The 16755-nt window shown below is 32.6% G+C and overlaps 1 protein-coding gene across 2 annotated transcripts in view; it reads right to left on the bottom strand.

Annotated features, from left to right (window-relative positions):
* Positions 1 to 2141: 2141 nt before the first annotated feature.
* LOC123694453 overlaps positions 2142 to 16755 on the bottom strand; it is a 127322-nt gene continuing 112708 nt past the window's right edge. For both annotated transcript variants that reach the window (XM_045639895.1, XM_045639896.1), the window contains 8 exons: positions 14839 to 16651; positions 12537 to 14648; positions 12182 to 12459; positions 11906 to 12112; positions 11133 to 11422; positions 8495 to 8606; positions 7492 to 7755; positions 2142 to 3991 (listed from right to left, as the gene is read on the bottom strand). In XM_045639895.1, coding sequence (XP_045495851.1) covers positions 3860 to 3991; positions 7492 to 7755; positions 8495 to 8606; positions 11133 to 11422; positions 11906 to 12112; positions 12182 to 12459; positions 12537 to 14648; positions 14839 to 16651 — 5208 coding nt within the window. In that variant the 3' untranslated portion in view covers positions 2142 to 3859. The remainder of the gene's footprint in view (positions 3992 to 7491; positions 7756 to 8494; positions 8607 to 11132; positions 11423 to 11905; positions 12113 to 12181; positions 12460 to 12536; positions 14649 to 14838; positions 16652 to 16755) is intronic.

The raw sequence follows: 16755 nt of genomic DNA, 5'->3' as shown, positions 1-16755 counted from the left end.
ATAAATGAACCATTATAATAATATACAATTTAGATTAAATAATTTGGTTAGGAAGTTTGTTATATATTTTTATAGCCATGTGTTAGGTATAAAGTTTATATATATTATGATAGATTTCTTCCATTAAAATATTTTTTCGAACGATAAACCCACTGAACTTTTTAACCGACTTCAAAAAAAAGGAGGAGGTTATCAATTCGGCCGGTATATTTTTTTTTTTTTTTTTTTTTTTTTTATGTATGTACACCGATTACTCCGAGGTTTCTGAACCGATTTACGTGATTCTTTTTTTGTTCGATGCGGGATGGTGTCGAATTGGTCCCATAAAAATTTTATTCGGCTAGGCCTAGTAGTTTTTATTTTATGAGCATTTTTGTCTGTACTCGATGACTTAATTTCAATGTAGCAAGTAACTTTGATTCACTTCCCGGTAACCGATTGAGCTGAAATTTTGTATACAAATGTAAATTGGATAGCGATGAAACATTATCATGACATGGAGCTGATCTGATGATGGAATCGGAAGGTGGCTATAGGAACTCAGTAATATATTGACTCAACTTTATCGAGTTTGGGCTCGTTTGATTCGTGTTGAAAAATACACTAAAAAGTATTAAATAAAAATAACTGCGTTAAAAACAACCGACTTCAAAAACGGAAAAGTAAGAAATAAAAAAGATTTGATATTATTAATTACTACATATTATTTTTATGTGCTATTTATTAAATAGGTTTGAAGTCGGTGCCAAACACTAAGCACTTAGTATTAAGCCCATGCAGTCGGTTTTTGAAGTCGGTTGTTTTTAACGCAGTTATTTTTATCACAAACTAAGAAACAAGCAACTAATTAGTAATTACCAACAAGTTAACAGACATTGTGAACAGAAACCTCCCAACTTACCTTAATAATTCGATCTGCCATTGCCGTGTTATATTTATTTACGCGCAAGTAATTACAATACAACAGTGGGCCATTGTATAAGTTGGAAACTCGATAGAACTTAATTCTGTTGAAACTGTAGGTAAGTTGGGAACCGCATTCGAGGTTAACCATCGCTAAGTTCTGCAAGGATTATTTTCTATGTTCGTCGCTTTGATATTAAAGATTTAATAATTTAATATAAGTTTTATTAATTTCCGTGAAATATTGATTGCTTTGAACATATTTCTCTCTATAAATACTTATCTAAATATGTAGCTCTATGTTTAAAAAATGTCTTAATCACTAGGTACATAGTATAAAACAAAGTCGCTTTCTCTGTCCCTATGTCCCTTTTTATGCTTAAATCATTAAAACTAAACAACGGATTTTGATGCGGTTTTTTTAATAGATAGAGTGACTCAAGAGGAAGGTTTTAGTATATAATTTATTAGGTTTTAGACAAAGCGGGCGAAGCCGCGGGCGGTATGCTAGTTACAAATAATTTATCAACTCTAAAAATTAACCGCACAATTTCGAGTATTATTAATACCATCGCATCATAGGAATGAGGCATAAATGATAATAGATAATTAATGTAATGTAGGTACTAATATTGTAATAAAGAAATTACTAACAAGTGGACCTTCTGATAATAAATGAATTTGAAAAGCTATTTCTGGCCAGATTTATGCGAACTTTTAACATTTTCATTAGCAATTCTAATTAATTTTTGAAAACAATTAATTATATATCACACATACATTATAACAAACACATGTCATCAACTCGTGTAATACAAACTTATCTAATTAATCATAGCTAGAGGCGTCTGTCAAATAAGTTTTAATTCACTCGATCGCTTATATCTCGAGAACTTTAGTAGTCGCGTTATTAAATTTTCATATAATTAATTCGAATATTATCTACAATTATTACAAAAAATAAGAAAATGATTTGACATTCCATTATGATACTTATAAAATTAATCTTGATAAAGTTCCATGGCTAGTTAATAATAATTAGTCTGCGTATTTTTGTTGAGGATCCACATTCTTTACTAAATTTTAACAACCTTCACAACAAATTTCTTATCTACCTAACTAATTCATCAGTATCGGAATACAACACAAAAATATATTGTAGTAATATTTACAAGGTACTTACTTGGTAACTAGTGATAGGGGCAATTTTAAACAAAACGAATAAAGAAAACACACAATATTTTTAATAAATTTATTTATTTCCATTTCTCCTCAACTAATAATTAACAATATAACATTAAAGGCGAAAACTGATCTCTACATTAACTGCGTCTAATTACATAAAATACATACAATAAATACAATCGAATTAAAATATTTTTATTTTCTTTTAAATATTAAACACCTTAAGACTAGTCAGGAAGCTATTTTCGATACCGTTACACGTTATTCAGTTATAGTTATTTAACAGTTAAAATAACAGTGTTATAGATGTAACAATAAGCTTTTTTTCATTTACTTCAGGATATCACAGCTATTTTAATTATTTACATTCATTTAGATATCGTTTAAAATATTAGGGCACAAAATTAATGAATACTAAATTTTGGTATACGCTAAATCTTAACTAGTGGCAAATAATTAAGTCATACAATAATATAGGAAAATTATGTTACATTTAAACATTATTCGAACACAAACCATCAGACTAAAGTCAAAATTTAACTTATTTGAAAAAGTATCTAAAATTTATATAAATACATAAATATACAAATACAAAGGAATGATTTAAAAAAGCAATAAACAGTTAAAAGTACAATGAAAATAATAGGTTATTATTACAGTGAATGCAATCACTATTGGTAAGGGAATGTAAAGGCAACTACGCAAATTTGCACTTAATTATAAATGCATTTGAATTGGAAATACGTTGTTTCAAATTCAGGTGGGGTTCAAATGCAATAATGTTATTCTTGAAAACAAAAATAGCATTTAGAACGAAGGCTTTATTAGCCTTAACATAGCTATTAAAAGACAAAGATAAGGTTTTTCCTTTCTTTATATTATATTATTTATAATGTCAAGTATTTCTGGTTTCATAGTTTATTCTTATTTCCCATATCCGTAGTATTGTTAGACAAAACACTAGTTTCAAAAGAACTGAATAACAAACGTAGGTTCTCTTTGAACTAAACAGTTTAGAGTTCTCGTGTTGTTTTACTTAATTTTAGTGTCTTTATAAAATAGAAAGATACTATTTAGAAAATTATTATCAACAAATAAAATGAAAGAGTTTTACGAAGTTTTTAGCTTCTAGAAGTAAAGTTTTAAATATAGAGTAGAAATTAGAATCACTTTGTCTCCTAGTGTTTTGCCTATAATTTATGGTCTGGATTACCAGTACCTACGTCAAAGTTTGTCTTACAATTTCAATAATTTCAGCCCTTCTACAAATTTTTAAAAACAACAAAAGAATAAAAATATCTTGAAACTGGGAAAATCGTTAGAATGTCTCACGCAGCAAGCATAAAGAAAATGTAAGAACGAATTCAATCTAGCCTAGTTTACTAAGACGTCAGTACCGTAAATCAAACCAGGCGGTTTTAATCCTGTTATGGTCTCCTTTCTTTTCTATTCTTTTGTTGTTTAAAAAAATTATTTACATAAATGCAGTTCACAAATGATTTTTTCTTTAATGTCCATCGGTATACAAAATAATAAGATATTAGTCAATTCACACAATATTTATTTCGAAAAAAAATCCAAAGTCACTATTGTATCAATTAAGCGAATTCACACAGAGCAAGCTTTGCGAAACAATTCGATCAGCTCGGTCTATATGAGCTCCTATTCACCAAAAGTTCACATTGCAACTCACGCCCCAAAGAAAACAACGCATCATTTCGTTTATTTATTAACCAATCCAATAAAACAACGTATAATTTAGTACATTTATTTAATTTCTAGTTAACATCGGGTTGATCATAATGTTGGCTAGCGCGTTCCGTCGCTTGCGCCACGCGCCCGCGCCCTGCGCGTGGTACTGCAGCTGGCGGTACCACGTGCGCGTGCGTGTGCTTTCGTCCGCCTGGAAACGTGTGTTTAGTTATACTTATGTATGTTATTTAAGTAGTAGTAGTTAGTATTATACTTATGTGTGTAATGATTTAAGTATCTTATTTATTTTACTCTTTAATACAACTAAACAGTCTTAGATACTAAAATATACAAAAAATGGAATGAGGCAATTAAGTGTATTTGGCGGCCTTATCACTAAAGTAGTGATCTCTTCCAGGTTTATGTATGTAGGTAAGAAGTATGTATATTTTATGAGGAGGAACAATTTAGTAAAATAATGTTATAAATACTTAACTATAAGAACGATAATAAATTAAAAAATTAAAATTATCTTACAGAAAAGAGCCATTCGCTCTATATATAATTTACGTGCTCGGGACTCACTAAGAGATCATTTTAAGAATACTGGTATCCTTACTGTACCATCACAGTATATATTTAATAATATTTTGCATGTTCACAAAAACGCCGACTTACACACAAGAGTAGGAGATAGACACGATTATGGCACAAGGAACAGGAATAGAATTGAAATGCCATTTTTCCGATTAGCTAAAGTTAAGAATTCATTTATGGGTCAAGGTATACGCTTTTACAATAGAATTCCTCTCAATATTAAAGAGTTTAGTAGTTCTAAAAAAACTTATATAAAAAATGTACTAGTTCAGAGAGCGTACTACAGTATTCAGGAATATATGGACGATAAAGACCCATGGAGGGTTGTCGCGTAAAAACCACAGGACAGTTCTTTGCATATTATGATATATTATGTATAAGTTAGATATAAGTTACATATTATGTAATATTGACATGATTTTAAAAGAGCAACTATGGAGTTTCTTGCCGATTCTTCTCCATAGATACTGCTTTCCGAATCGGTGGTAAATGTTAAAAATACTTATGTAATGACGATTCGAAAGTGCTACTAAATAGTAGTCTAATTGAATAAATGAATGTTTGAGTTTGAGTTTGAGTTTAAATCTCTTTTTGATGTAAATGGCCGATTTGGAACTTATGGACATTATTAAACACATGCTTAGCTTATGTATCCGTTATGACTTTAAATAAAATTTTCGGAGATACACAATCTTGCAATTAAAGGTTTATTTATTCATTAATTGAACAAACATACAAACACACAAGCACAAAATTCAACAGAATTTACATTAGAAATAAAAAAAATCTCCTACATTTAGATAATCTAAGTCCGATAATAATTATTTAAGGATAAAAGCTTAATTCCCGCCCAAAACTTTTCTCAATTTCACGATAATGTAATATTACATTATTAGTAATACTATTTGAGGAAATATTTATTTTTTTTATCAAAAAATACACTAAAAACATTACTCTGAGAGCAAACTTAAATTACATGCCCGAGACTTTAAGCCGGAGCTCACCGAATAATAATAAAATTTCATAAATCCAAGTGACATTGTGTTTGAAAATAAAAATGTTTTTCTGTTAATAAAAAAAATCTAAGATCATATGAAACTAGATGATGATGATGATGCTAAAATAGAATTGACACAAAAAATTAATTTCAATCAACCTACAGTACTCCAAAAGTGATAATGCGCATAGAAATCTTCGTCAAAGTTCGGTAACTGTCATATGCTCGGAGCGTCCGAAGACGATATGTATATAGAGTGGTGAAATGCATTTTCTTCTTGCATAATTTAGTAAAATTTGTTTAGCCAAATGAAATACATTTTGGAAATACGACAATTACGAAGATTTGCATGCGCATTATCAGTTTTGGAGTACTGTATGAGGATGTAAAGAGAAATAAAATCAGTAACACATTTTAGTAGTAAAAGGGATAATACATGTCCGGTAGTTTTTGATTCTCAATAAACATTAAGTAACAAATCGTTCTAATAAATTTCAATATACTAATACTAGTCGTTTTAGTTAAAACCAGCAAAATCACAACCCATTAGCAAAATGAAGCGCTATTTCAATGCCCTGTATATCAAATTGATATGTACTACTTTGATTGATATTATCAATCAAAGTAGTACATAGCACAAAATTTTAGGTAAATCTGGGTACGTATATACTATAGAGTAAGTTATTATTTTTAGCAAAACCAAATTTAAGTGGACCAACGGAAAGCATAAACTTTCAAATAATAAAAAGAATGATCAAAATTTTAAAACATTACGTAAATCCAACCAAAATAAGCGTAATTTAAATACACTCTATATCAATCAGATTTCATTGTTACTAGTGTTTATGGGCGGTGGTGACCACTGTCTTAACATCAGGTGGCCCCTTTGCTCACTCTGGCATAAAAAAAATCAATGTACATAATATAGCACCTAATATTTGGAACGTATACGTAGAGACTGTAGAGTACAAATTCAACGCCGGCAGGGCGATAACAAAAATACGAACGCAAAACAAATGCATTCCTCCGTACAGAGCGCAATGGCTCGTGCTAAATGTATAGCGTTTGCTTTCGCTGAGGTAGCGTTGGAACCGACTTATGGGTTTTGATCTCCAATTTACACTGGATATTGGAGCTTTTGAGATTGACGTATGGGGCTCTGTTCACTTTGTCAACGGTTGGTTTAATAATATTAATGGAATAATGCGAAAACTGTAGTGATAAAAGGGATCATTTATTTGTAATTTTTCCTATTCGGAATTGTGCAAACCGTTGAATGGTTTTTGTTAACATTTTTTCGGGACATACTTGATTGAAAATTCATTCAGAAAGCAAAAGCTACTTCTATTTGAATCCAGAATAGATCGGTAGTTTAGCGCAAATGCCATGCAATGTACAAAAAATGAAGGTTGTAGGTATACAATTTAACAGAAAAACCTGACTTTTGTGAAATTCTTGATTTTATGAACATTTAAAACGTCATACGTTTAAATTATTATACTCCTCAAATGTTGCACCTTCGACTATTTGAAGTCGGAGGCCTTGAAGCCCTATGTAATTATTTCATAGTTTATGTAATTTCCACACTACATCTGTATTACCTACATTGAAAACAAAGAAACTCCATTTATCCATTGAAGCATGTAATACGAGCCCTGTAAATACAAAGGCGTTTTATGGCAGGTATCTAATACACGCCTAGTCTTTTTGTTACCAAGGTGAAACACAACCCACGCGTGGACCAATTATTGTTTCTATCGATTTTATTCGACATACACCAACAAAGGTTCATAAAAAATTTTACTAAAAGAAATGAAGAGTCAAGAAGAAAAGTGAGATTTTGTTAAATTGTATCAGGATTTTTTTTAATTGTCCACCACCGGCTATAAATACATACTAGAAGACAGGTAGTATCAAAAGTAAAATGTTTAAGATACCTAACAAACATTCACTCAACAACATCCACTTTTTTTTCTATTCTTTATAAATTTATATTAAATAAAGCATTTGAATGCCATAAAACCAAAACACAACAAATCACTCATACACACAAAATCTAATTATACTGATACCTTTAATACCTACCCTAATTCTGCACATACATTAATTTAACATACCTTAAATATATAAGAATCCTTGGTAGTAATCTCGTGCACTTCAAAGAAGTGTTCCGGTTCATGGTCCGCGGCGACCACACATCTATCCAAGAACAATGGCTCCCGTTGCAGCGTGTACCTTCCCGCCTTCTCGCGGACCAATAGCAGCGCGGCCTCACGCACGCCGCTGCGAGCGAATAACGCTTCGCCCTCGCGTTCGCGCGCTTCGCGGTCGCGGGCTTCCCGCGTTTCGCGTATTTCGTTCGTTTTGTGTGTGTTCGTTGGCTGTAATGTATGGATTGTGGCGTTAATGTGGAGGAAATTATAATTGAATAACAGATAAGATAGACAGAAATTGTCCTTAAAGGTTTTTAATCTTTTATTATCGTAAAGTTACTGAGAATCTATTCAAAGCTTTTAAAAAAAATGTTTAAAGTATGAGCATAGTAGTAGAAACATTGAAAAAATTATAATAATCATGAGATCTAAATCTAAGGTTAGGCCTATGCGAGTCAACATAACCTGGTACTAAAACTAAGAAGGAACTCAGTTCATTAGCGAGGTTGGCTCAGTTGAAGGGTTTAATGAAAGATCATACCAGAACTTGTAACATTAAATACGGACAAAGCTCAATTGCTGTGGTCCACTAAATTAGGGCCGGATTCAATTTTAACCTCTTATGCTTGGCTACACTCGATTTTAAACGTATTCTTTACCTTTGTTATTCAGTAAAATGTAATTCAATCCTGTCCTACTCACTTCTTTTTTCTCAAACATTTTTTTAATATGCTTTTAACATAGTTATAAATTGCAATAACATCACCACTACTCGAGCAGTGAAATAAAACATCGTGATGAAACCGACATGTCGATGAATCAAAAATCGTGGTGGATCATGACCTGTACCCTCACAGGAGGCCTGTGTCCCAGCTGTGAGAATGTATATAGACTAATGATGATGAAATTGCAAGCCAAAATTATAAAAACATAAATTTGATTAAAAAATAGCTGTAAAATTCCTTACCTTTCCATTAGTTACCAAAAGAGCGTTAATCGGCATCAGCTTGATGGTTCGACCCTTGCGCCAGTTGTTGTCGTTCGGTTGTGTGAACAGCAGCTTGCCTTCCATGGCGAACCTTTAATTTATTTCATTTATTAATTTATCTTTATTGGAATTTTCGGATAGTCTATCTTGAGTCCTTGGCTCTAGATAAAAATTGATTTGGTGGGAATTATATTATGAGTTAAGAGTATAGGTTTTTTAGTATTTTTCCAATTTATCATGGGACACTTTGGTTTATATGTATTTTTAGTGGGATCTATTATAACTATGATGTGTATGAAACAACATTGAAATTGATCACTGATTATTTTAATGACACAAATATTAAACACACCAATATCGACCACAAAAACAACGAACATTTCAAAAATGTCGATCCAGTGATTATATTTATTTATTTATTTATTAATTCTTTATTGCACTTAAAGAGAATAAAAAAGAAATACAGACACTTAAATATAGCTTAAACTAAGTACAAATGGCGGTCTTATCGCTTTAGAGCGATTTCTTCCAGACAACCTTTGGTACAGTAGAGGAAAATGTATAAAATAAAATAAATGGGTAGTGCAATAATTAATAATAATAGTAGGCTTAATAGTAGGTTATACTCTCATAACAGAAAAAAATTCGCAAAGCCCCATTTAAAATATTACAACGCGAATAAAAGAGTATCAATGTTACCAAAAACGTTTCAAAGAACGTTCAAGTAAAAAGCCGTTCCCGGAATTCGTGAGTCAAAATTATTTCCTCATTACAGGTGTAATTGCTTTATTTGTGTAGCTTTAAAGCAATAAAGAGTCCCCGAGAATAGGCATGACGACAGTATCCATAAATGATCATATTAGTGTTTTCAAGGGAAAATGTATACTAAATAAATTAAATATAGTGACTTAAAAATCTAAAAAACATTAAGATTAATGAGATTATCAATAAAATAAAACATTGAAATTCTGCAGTTGGCCATTTTGACTAAAACACGCGTGACGTCACGTTTAAATAAACAACTCACGTCAGATGTATTTTGTTGTTATGAATATGTTGAGAATACGCATTTTTATTTATTTTCTTTTGTTTCACGTATGCTTTATCGACTCAGAACAGAAATATAATTGCGAATTCACAATACGTGGTTTCGTTATTTAATTTTCTTCGCAATGCGTACAAATAATTACGTATTTACTAAAGAGTGACGTCACACCTACGCCATGACACCTGCGAGCTGTTTTGGCACAGTTTATAAATATTTTTTGAAAAATGGCTTTTATCTTCGTTAAATTTAAGTATATTACCGAAATATAGGGTTTTTCTTGTATAGTAAACGTATACACACATTATGGAAGAGGATTTCAAAATCTTTCGTCAATCGTCATGCCTATTGCATTCTCCGTTGTTAGAGCCAGTAAAGCACCGATTAACAGATGTATGGGATAAGTGAGGAACGAACTTCATTAGTGATTCTCTTATTATTATCTTACATTGTATGATATCAAATTCTGTGTAAATGTACATTTTCATTCCTTGAAGTTTTTGCTTGATATTATCATCTGTTCGCCTTGATTTTATATAGGAACTTATTAACCCAGCCCATTATCTTTTAATGCTAGTTTTAAAGTTGTTGTAAGTTTTTGATGTAAGTCGGCGACACTTTGAATAGACTTTTAGTTAAGTCTAAGAGAGGCTTGTGAATACAAAATGGAATAGTATGGTTTTATCTTTTGTGATTATGTCATCGCTTATACCTTGAACATGGGCCTGTCTCCAGCAATGATCGCCGTAATAGAGCAATTTGTCCCATCTTCCAATAGGTGATATAGTGGCCTACAATTTGGCAAATGTGACCAACCATTTCATATTATTTGCGTTCACAGAAACATTAAATCAAACGATAGAATTAAATAATAACACGATAAAATTGTTCAAATAAATACGAAGTAATTAAGAGTCTAGACATAAATTTATTGTAGATAATTAACCGTTAAGTTGTTATTGTATTGAAACGTTGAATAATTCGCAAAATAACACGAATATGTTTTCAATGTAATATAATAATAAAACATTTATATCACGTATCTTGTAAACACTCTAAAAATGTATACTCATTATTTTAACATACAATATTTCTTTTTTCAGATCAATAAATATTTATAAGGCTTCCTAAAAATATCAATTACCTCAAACAGATTCATTTCGTCCTCTTACCTTATACGAATTCATAAGATGTTAAGTATTTCCTTAGAAATCCATTAACCTTCCTCTTTACGATCGAAATTAGCTCTTAAATGAAATCATGCCAAAAATATTGAGTTTTTCAATGAATATTTTTTAATTATACGGTAAGGGGATATTGGATATTATTAAATTAAGGTTCGTATGTTATTTTTAATGATTTCAATACAAATGGGTCAGAATAGCACAAGGAGACACAACTCGGCTTTCTTGTTTAACATTCTCCAGTACACACCTATTCCTACCGTAACCTATATCTCCTTTAACAAATCTGCATTAAAAAACCAATCAACATCTCCTTCCATCTCCACTAAACCTCATCTAGCACCACCACACAGGCATCAAACTGCCTTCCATCTCCAATACACCTTACCTGGCATCATCGTGATTCCAGTCCAGCACATCCACGGCCATTTTCCTGAGCCGTATATCAGCTACGTGTAAATCATGTGCAGTACGTCTAGCAGCGGCTAGTCGTCGCCACAGCGGCACGTCCCGCGCAGCCGCTGCAGCCGCTGCGGCCGCTGCATTAATCTCCTCTAGTCTAGACTCCACGCAGCGCTGAGCACTTTTGACATCTTCGCGCTCGCTAGCGCAAGACGCGGTCGCACGGTATAGACGCGAGAGAAGGAGCGGATATTTTGTCACGCGTTGAACCGGTACCTGGTGGATGAAATTTTAAATAACAAGCGCATACGAAATAATAACAACAAGAAATACTTTAAAAATAGAATCAGTTGACCTTAGCAGTTGACATATATTTTCATAGCAGTAATATGACAATGTAGAATTTGTAATCTTCTTTAATATATATAAATCTCGTGTCATAATGTTTGTCCTCAATGGACTCCTAAACCACTTAACCGATTATAATAAAATTCGCACACCATGTGCAGTTCGATCCAACTTGAGAGATAGGATAGTTTAAATTTCAAATCGTTTTATCGCGGGCGGTAAGCTAGTTACATTAATAACAATTGAATGTAATATTCCTTTGCTTACGATAAAATATCTGATACAACCAATAACAAATCAAACACAAGAAATATTAAGCAACAAAAATTCACAATCACAATACAATTTAATGGTAATGACAAAATATAAATTGGAAAATTAGAAATATTATCTACTAATATGCAAACTTACCATGAGGAAAGAATTAAGATTCATCCTCCTCAACACCGCGTTTTCCATTTGCGAGACGCGCAAGAATATCCTCAGGAGTTCCTTCTCCTTCTCGAGGCCGGCCAGCAGCAGCGCGGCGCCGGCTTGCTTCACACAATACGATTGGAACGCCGTCAGCATTCCCGAACATTCTAGAAGGATCTTACCGACATTCACCGTCAATAGATCCTGGAAATACGAATACATTAAAAACACAAGTTACATTACTGAATTAAAGTTTGAAATAAAATATTTTACCTCATCCCCTTGTTCCACTGCTATTTCAAGGGCATCTCTTAATTTCTCAGACAAAACTTGATTGTTATCTATGAGTTCTTCCACGTTTAGGAATATAGCGCTCAATTGTTCTTGAGTAAGTAGACCAGCTACGAGCATAGGCTTGTAAAATTCTTCTAAGATAATTTGAAGATCACGACCATATTTTTCCTCGGTTTCGACAATTTCCGTTATTATTTCTTTCCTCTCGGCTCTTTTTTTAGCACATTTTCTGCACACCAATGGAGCGTATATAGAACCTGTAACAAGATATTTCATTAAAATGTATATGTATGTTATGTCTTTTAATTCAAACGAAATATGAATGATTTGTTACCTTGCTCTGTAATTTGAGTTTCAACTGCAGTATCACAATCTTCACACAAGTGTATTGGCGTGTCTTTATCGCTTACAGAATTTCGTGGCGATGTTTTTCCCTGGAGTCTACTTCTTGAAGACTTGCTGGTCTCTGAGCCTACGCCTGAATCATTCCTTTCTATTTCAGCCGACGGTTTCTTGCATACCAATGTTTTTTCTACAATTTCATTATTTATAATTAGTGAATTATCTTCACTTGAATCCGATGCATTTGATATTTGACTTGTATTTCTTTCAACTCCTTTTAATGATTTAATTTCATTTGACCCATTTTCTTTATCCTTTTGCGATATCGGTGGTGATTCTGGTGCATTGTCATAATTTGTTATATAGGTTTCTTCATCGTCAATACCTCTTTCCTTAGCATCAACTAAATACGATAGAATATCATATTTAGATGCACCTTCAAATATGGAGCGCGAACCACTACGTTTTTCATCATCTAAAAGCATAAGTGAATTAGGCGGAGGATTGACTGGCAGAGGTGGTGGCATATCGCCGATTTCTTCATAAATTGGGTCGCTATTTAAGCGTATAGACTCGTAATGATGATCATCATCAGTGTTATTTGCAGTTTCAATATCACAAATCGCAGCGTCTACCAACATTTGATAAAATTTCGATCTAGTCGAATTAGTATCGTCTTCTGTTGATAGTTCACTCGCAGACGCATTATAACAATCGGACATCGGTTCCAAGTCTGAGAAAACTCCAGCTACACCGCTTTCATACTCCATACTTTCATAGGGAGCAGAGCAGATATTATCATCGTTCTGTGTGTAAGCAGGCGTAGTAACGTCACTAAGATTAACAACGTCATCGTTTTTCTTTTCGGGACCTTGGTAACTTTTACTTCCGTTTTTATTTATTTCTTCTTTCATAGTTATAAGTGAACTTTCTATAAGTTTCTCAATAGTTACCTTACTACTGTCGGTATCTTCCTGATTTTTTGTTTCTTGCAATTTTATCAAAGAATTTTCAATCAATTTTTTAACTAAATCTGAGTCCAGGCCATCTGCTAAATGAGCAAAGAAGGGATCATCAAAAAGTTTTGCAACCAAATTTCCACCATCTGAACTCTTCTTCTGAATGCTCTCATCTTGATTATCTTTAGATAAGAATTGAGTACCTTCATCTTTTTTGCCACAAACGTGTGGAATTAAATTGCGTTTTACAGCTTCCACTGGATCATTTAAAATCGATGATATGCTAGCATTTGATAGGTTTGACGCACTACTATTATTAAAGTAATCTTCGTACGTATTGACTTCTTCGTTTTTATTAGGATCCCCAGGGAACATAGCCCCAATATAAACTTGGCTTTTCGATTTTTTTACTTTATTATCCGACGAGCCCACGCTTATAGTGACAGTAGTACCAGTTTGATATGAATTACAAGAGTTGTTATAGTCATCATTCACTACAACTGAAGACAGATAAATTGGTGTATTATTGCTAACATTCATGGTAGAATAACATTCATCGCCATTTATTTGTATTGATGTTTTTCTTGGCTCGCTTTCGATAAGTTTGAGAACTTTATTTGATTCTTTTAATAATTCCTTAGTGTCATCATTGTCATATTGTTTTACTCTTAATATTGTACGCTGCTCATTTTCATTCGTATCTGACCATTCGTCACTTGTAGAGCTTGATGAATTGTTCCGAACAAAACGAGTTTTTACGTAATTTTGTCTTTTTGACCTTGATTTTAATCTTGGCGGTGGTTCCGGTAGCTCAGATATGCCATTTCGTAAATTTTTCAATACATTACTAGTAATTTCACTACTGTCACTGAGGTTCCCCATATCAGTTTCATTTTGAAGTCTTATAGCATATTGCGTGTCATTACCAGAAGATACTATTTTTGCATTATTTGTGTGTTTTTGATGTTCATTTTCATTTTCAGTCAAAGATCCTAAAAATACTTGGCTTGTGTGACCATGCTTAGGCTTTGATCTCAATGCCATAGTATCTAAAAACTTAGGTGGTGTAATGGTTATTGTTGATGTCAGTCTTTCTGATTCTGAGCGTCGTAGTGATGGTATTCTTGGTTGCGGTACATTGTTATCTGTAAAGAAACATTCCAAATGTAAATGTTAAAGATACCAGTAGATAGATTATATTAAAATATTATTATAAGCAATTTAAAGATTATACTTAATGCATTAAATTATCGTATAGTATTAATAAAAAATAATTAATGAACTTTATAATAAATTAAAAAAATATTGAATGTGAAAAATATAATATTATATTACCTTCGACTTTATTTTGCTCAGTTGCCTTAGATTCTTCTTTTTCAGGAATCGTTGGTGGATTTTCATCACAAGATTGAAGTTGATATGACACTTGAGGGATGATATCCTGTTTATTTTGATTTTGAGACTCTTTTATCTCATCAGAGGTCTCTGACACAATTTCGTTCAAGCTATTTTTTATCGTATTATTTTCAGCAATTTCTTCTTCTTTTGTTTCTATTGTGGGTATACCAGATTCCTCGTTTGTAATGTTATCGTGGAGATTTAATTCAGCAGTAAATATAACTTTGGTTTCTTCTTTCTCAACAAGAAATTGAACCCTTTTTCTGTGCAAAATATTTTGAGATGAAACTGCACTTTTATCTTTTGGTTTAGGAAGATAAAATTGGGAATGGTTAACATTTTTATTTTCAAATGAATCATCAGATTTCTCTGTTTTAACATTTGAATCATTCTTAGGTTTTTTCAATATTGATTTTATGGCATCTGTTTTTTGATTTTTGTTTTTTGAATTACGCGCATTTTCATATGAAGGTTTTTTATAAGTTCTCTCTGGTATACGTTGGTTATCACTTTCACTATCTTCATCATTTTTTGTATTTCTGAGTTTTCTTGGAGGACGCTTAGGTGACACACTCTTTTGTTTTGTACGATTTGAGGTGGTGTTTAATATTTTCTTACTACTAGATTTACTTAACGTTCCTAACTTACTATTTTCGTTTTTAATGTTCGGTAAAGATAACGCCGAAGCCATATCTGCCGATTTAAAATCATAGTTTTTGAGATCAAAATTCACAGGATCATAAACAGTTAATTCATCCACTATATTTGTTTTAGATTCATTTGATACACGTATTCTTTGTCCACTTATATTTTTAACATTTGAATCCAATTTAACTTTAGTGAGGCGATTATTACTGTTCTTATGATCTTGATAAGGTTCACTAAAATCGTCGTCGAATTCAACCTCTAAATTTGACTTCGATCCAGAAGACTTCATTAAATCATAAGGGTTAATATCGCAAGAAAGAATTGACTTTTTTGTTTCCACCACATTATTTTCCTCTTCGTCAATCCACAGTTCGTTCACGCGACTTACTGACTTACTTCTGTTTTTATTTAGGCTTTCCGGAGTTTGTTTCTTGCTCTTCACTCGACAAGGACTTATACTTTTAGCCCGAGATCGTGATGTCGAAAATTGACTGCCTATTCGAGTTTCATGTGGTGGTGCGAGCCGGCTCCGACGCATAAGATCGTATGGATCAGGTTCTCCATTGGGTTTTAGTATGCTCGGTCTTGATTTAGTACTCTGTACCCGAACGGTGCCACCTCTCAATAATCCAGGATCACGACTTACTTGTGGACCTCTGACCGTTCCACCAACAAGTAATCGCGGGCTGTCAGTTATAGTTAAGGGCAAGCGAGATCCTTTGCATTTCTTACATATACTGACTTTGGTTGAGCTGGTTTTCTTTGTACCGTTAAGATATTCGGGACAGGAACATAGTATAACTGCATAATTATGTGGAGTTGGTTTTTGCGGAGTACTAATTAAGACAGGGCCTGGCGCCTCGGGATATGAATTAAAAACGCTTGGCCGTAAAGGTGGTGTTTGGGTCCTTACGGACCCATACAACCACGTCTCTGCATATTTCATTGATTTAGATAAAGCTGATCCGCCCGGCCCATTTAGAGTTCCATATAACAGTGGACTTTCTGGTGACTTTTCTGATGATTTGCTGCTCCCTGGTGTATTTAGTTTTAGCTTGGATGACCATTTCTTCGGACGTGTATTTTCTGGAGTGTCATATACCTGAAATAAATAAAATAAATTTATTAGTTTTATTTTATTTATTATTTACACCACAATTTATATTAAAATATAGATATTTTATCAACGGATATAAACAACTTTTG

This window comes from Colias croceus, chromosome 9, assembly GCF_905220415.1.
Source record: "Colias croceus chromosome 9, ilColCroc2.1".
In the NCBI taxonomy this organism is placed as follows: Eukaryota; Metazoa; Arthropoda; class Insecta; order Lepidoptera; family Pieridae; genus Colias; species Colias croceus.
This window is presented reverse-complemented; position numbering and strand designations above follow the sequence as displayed.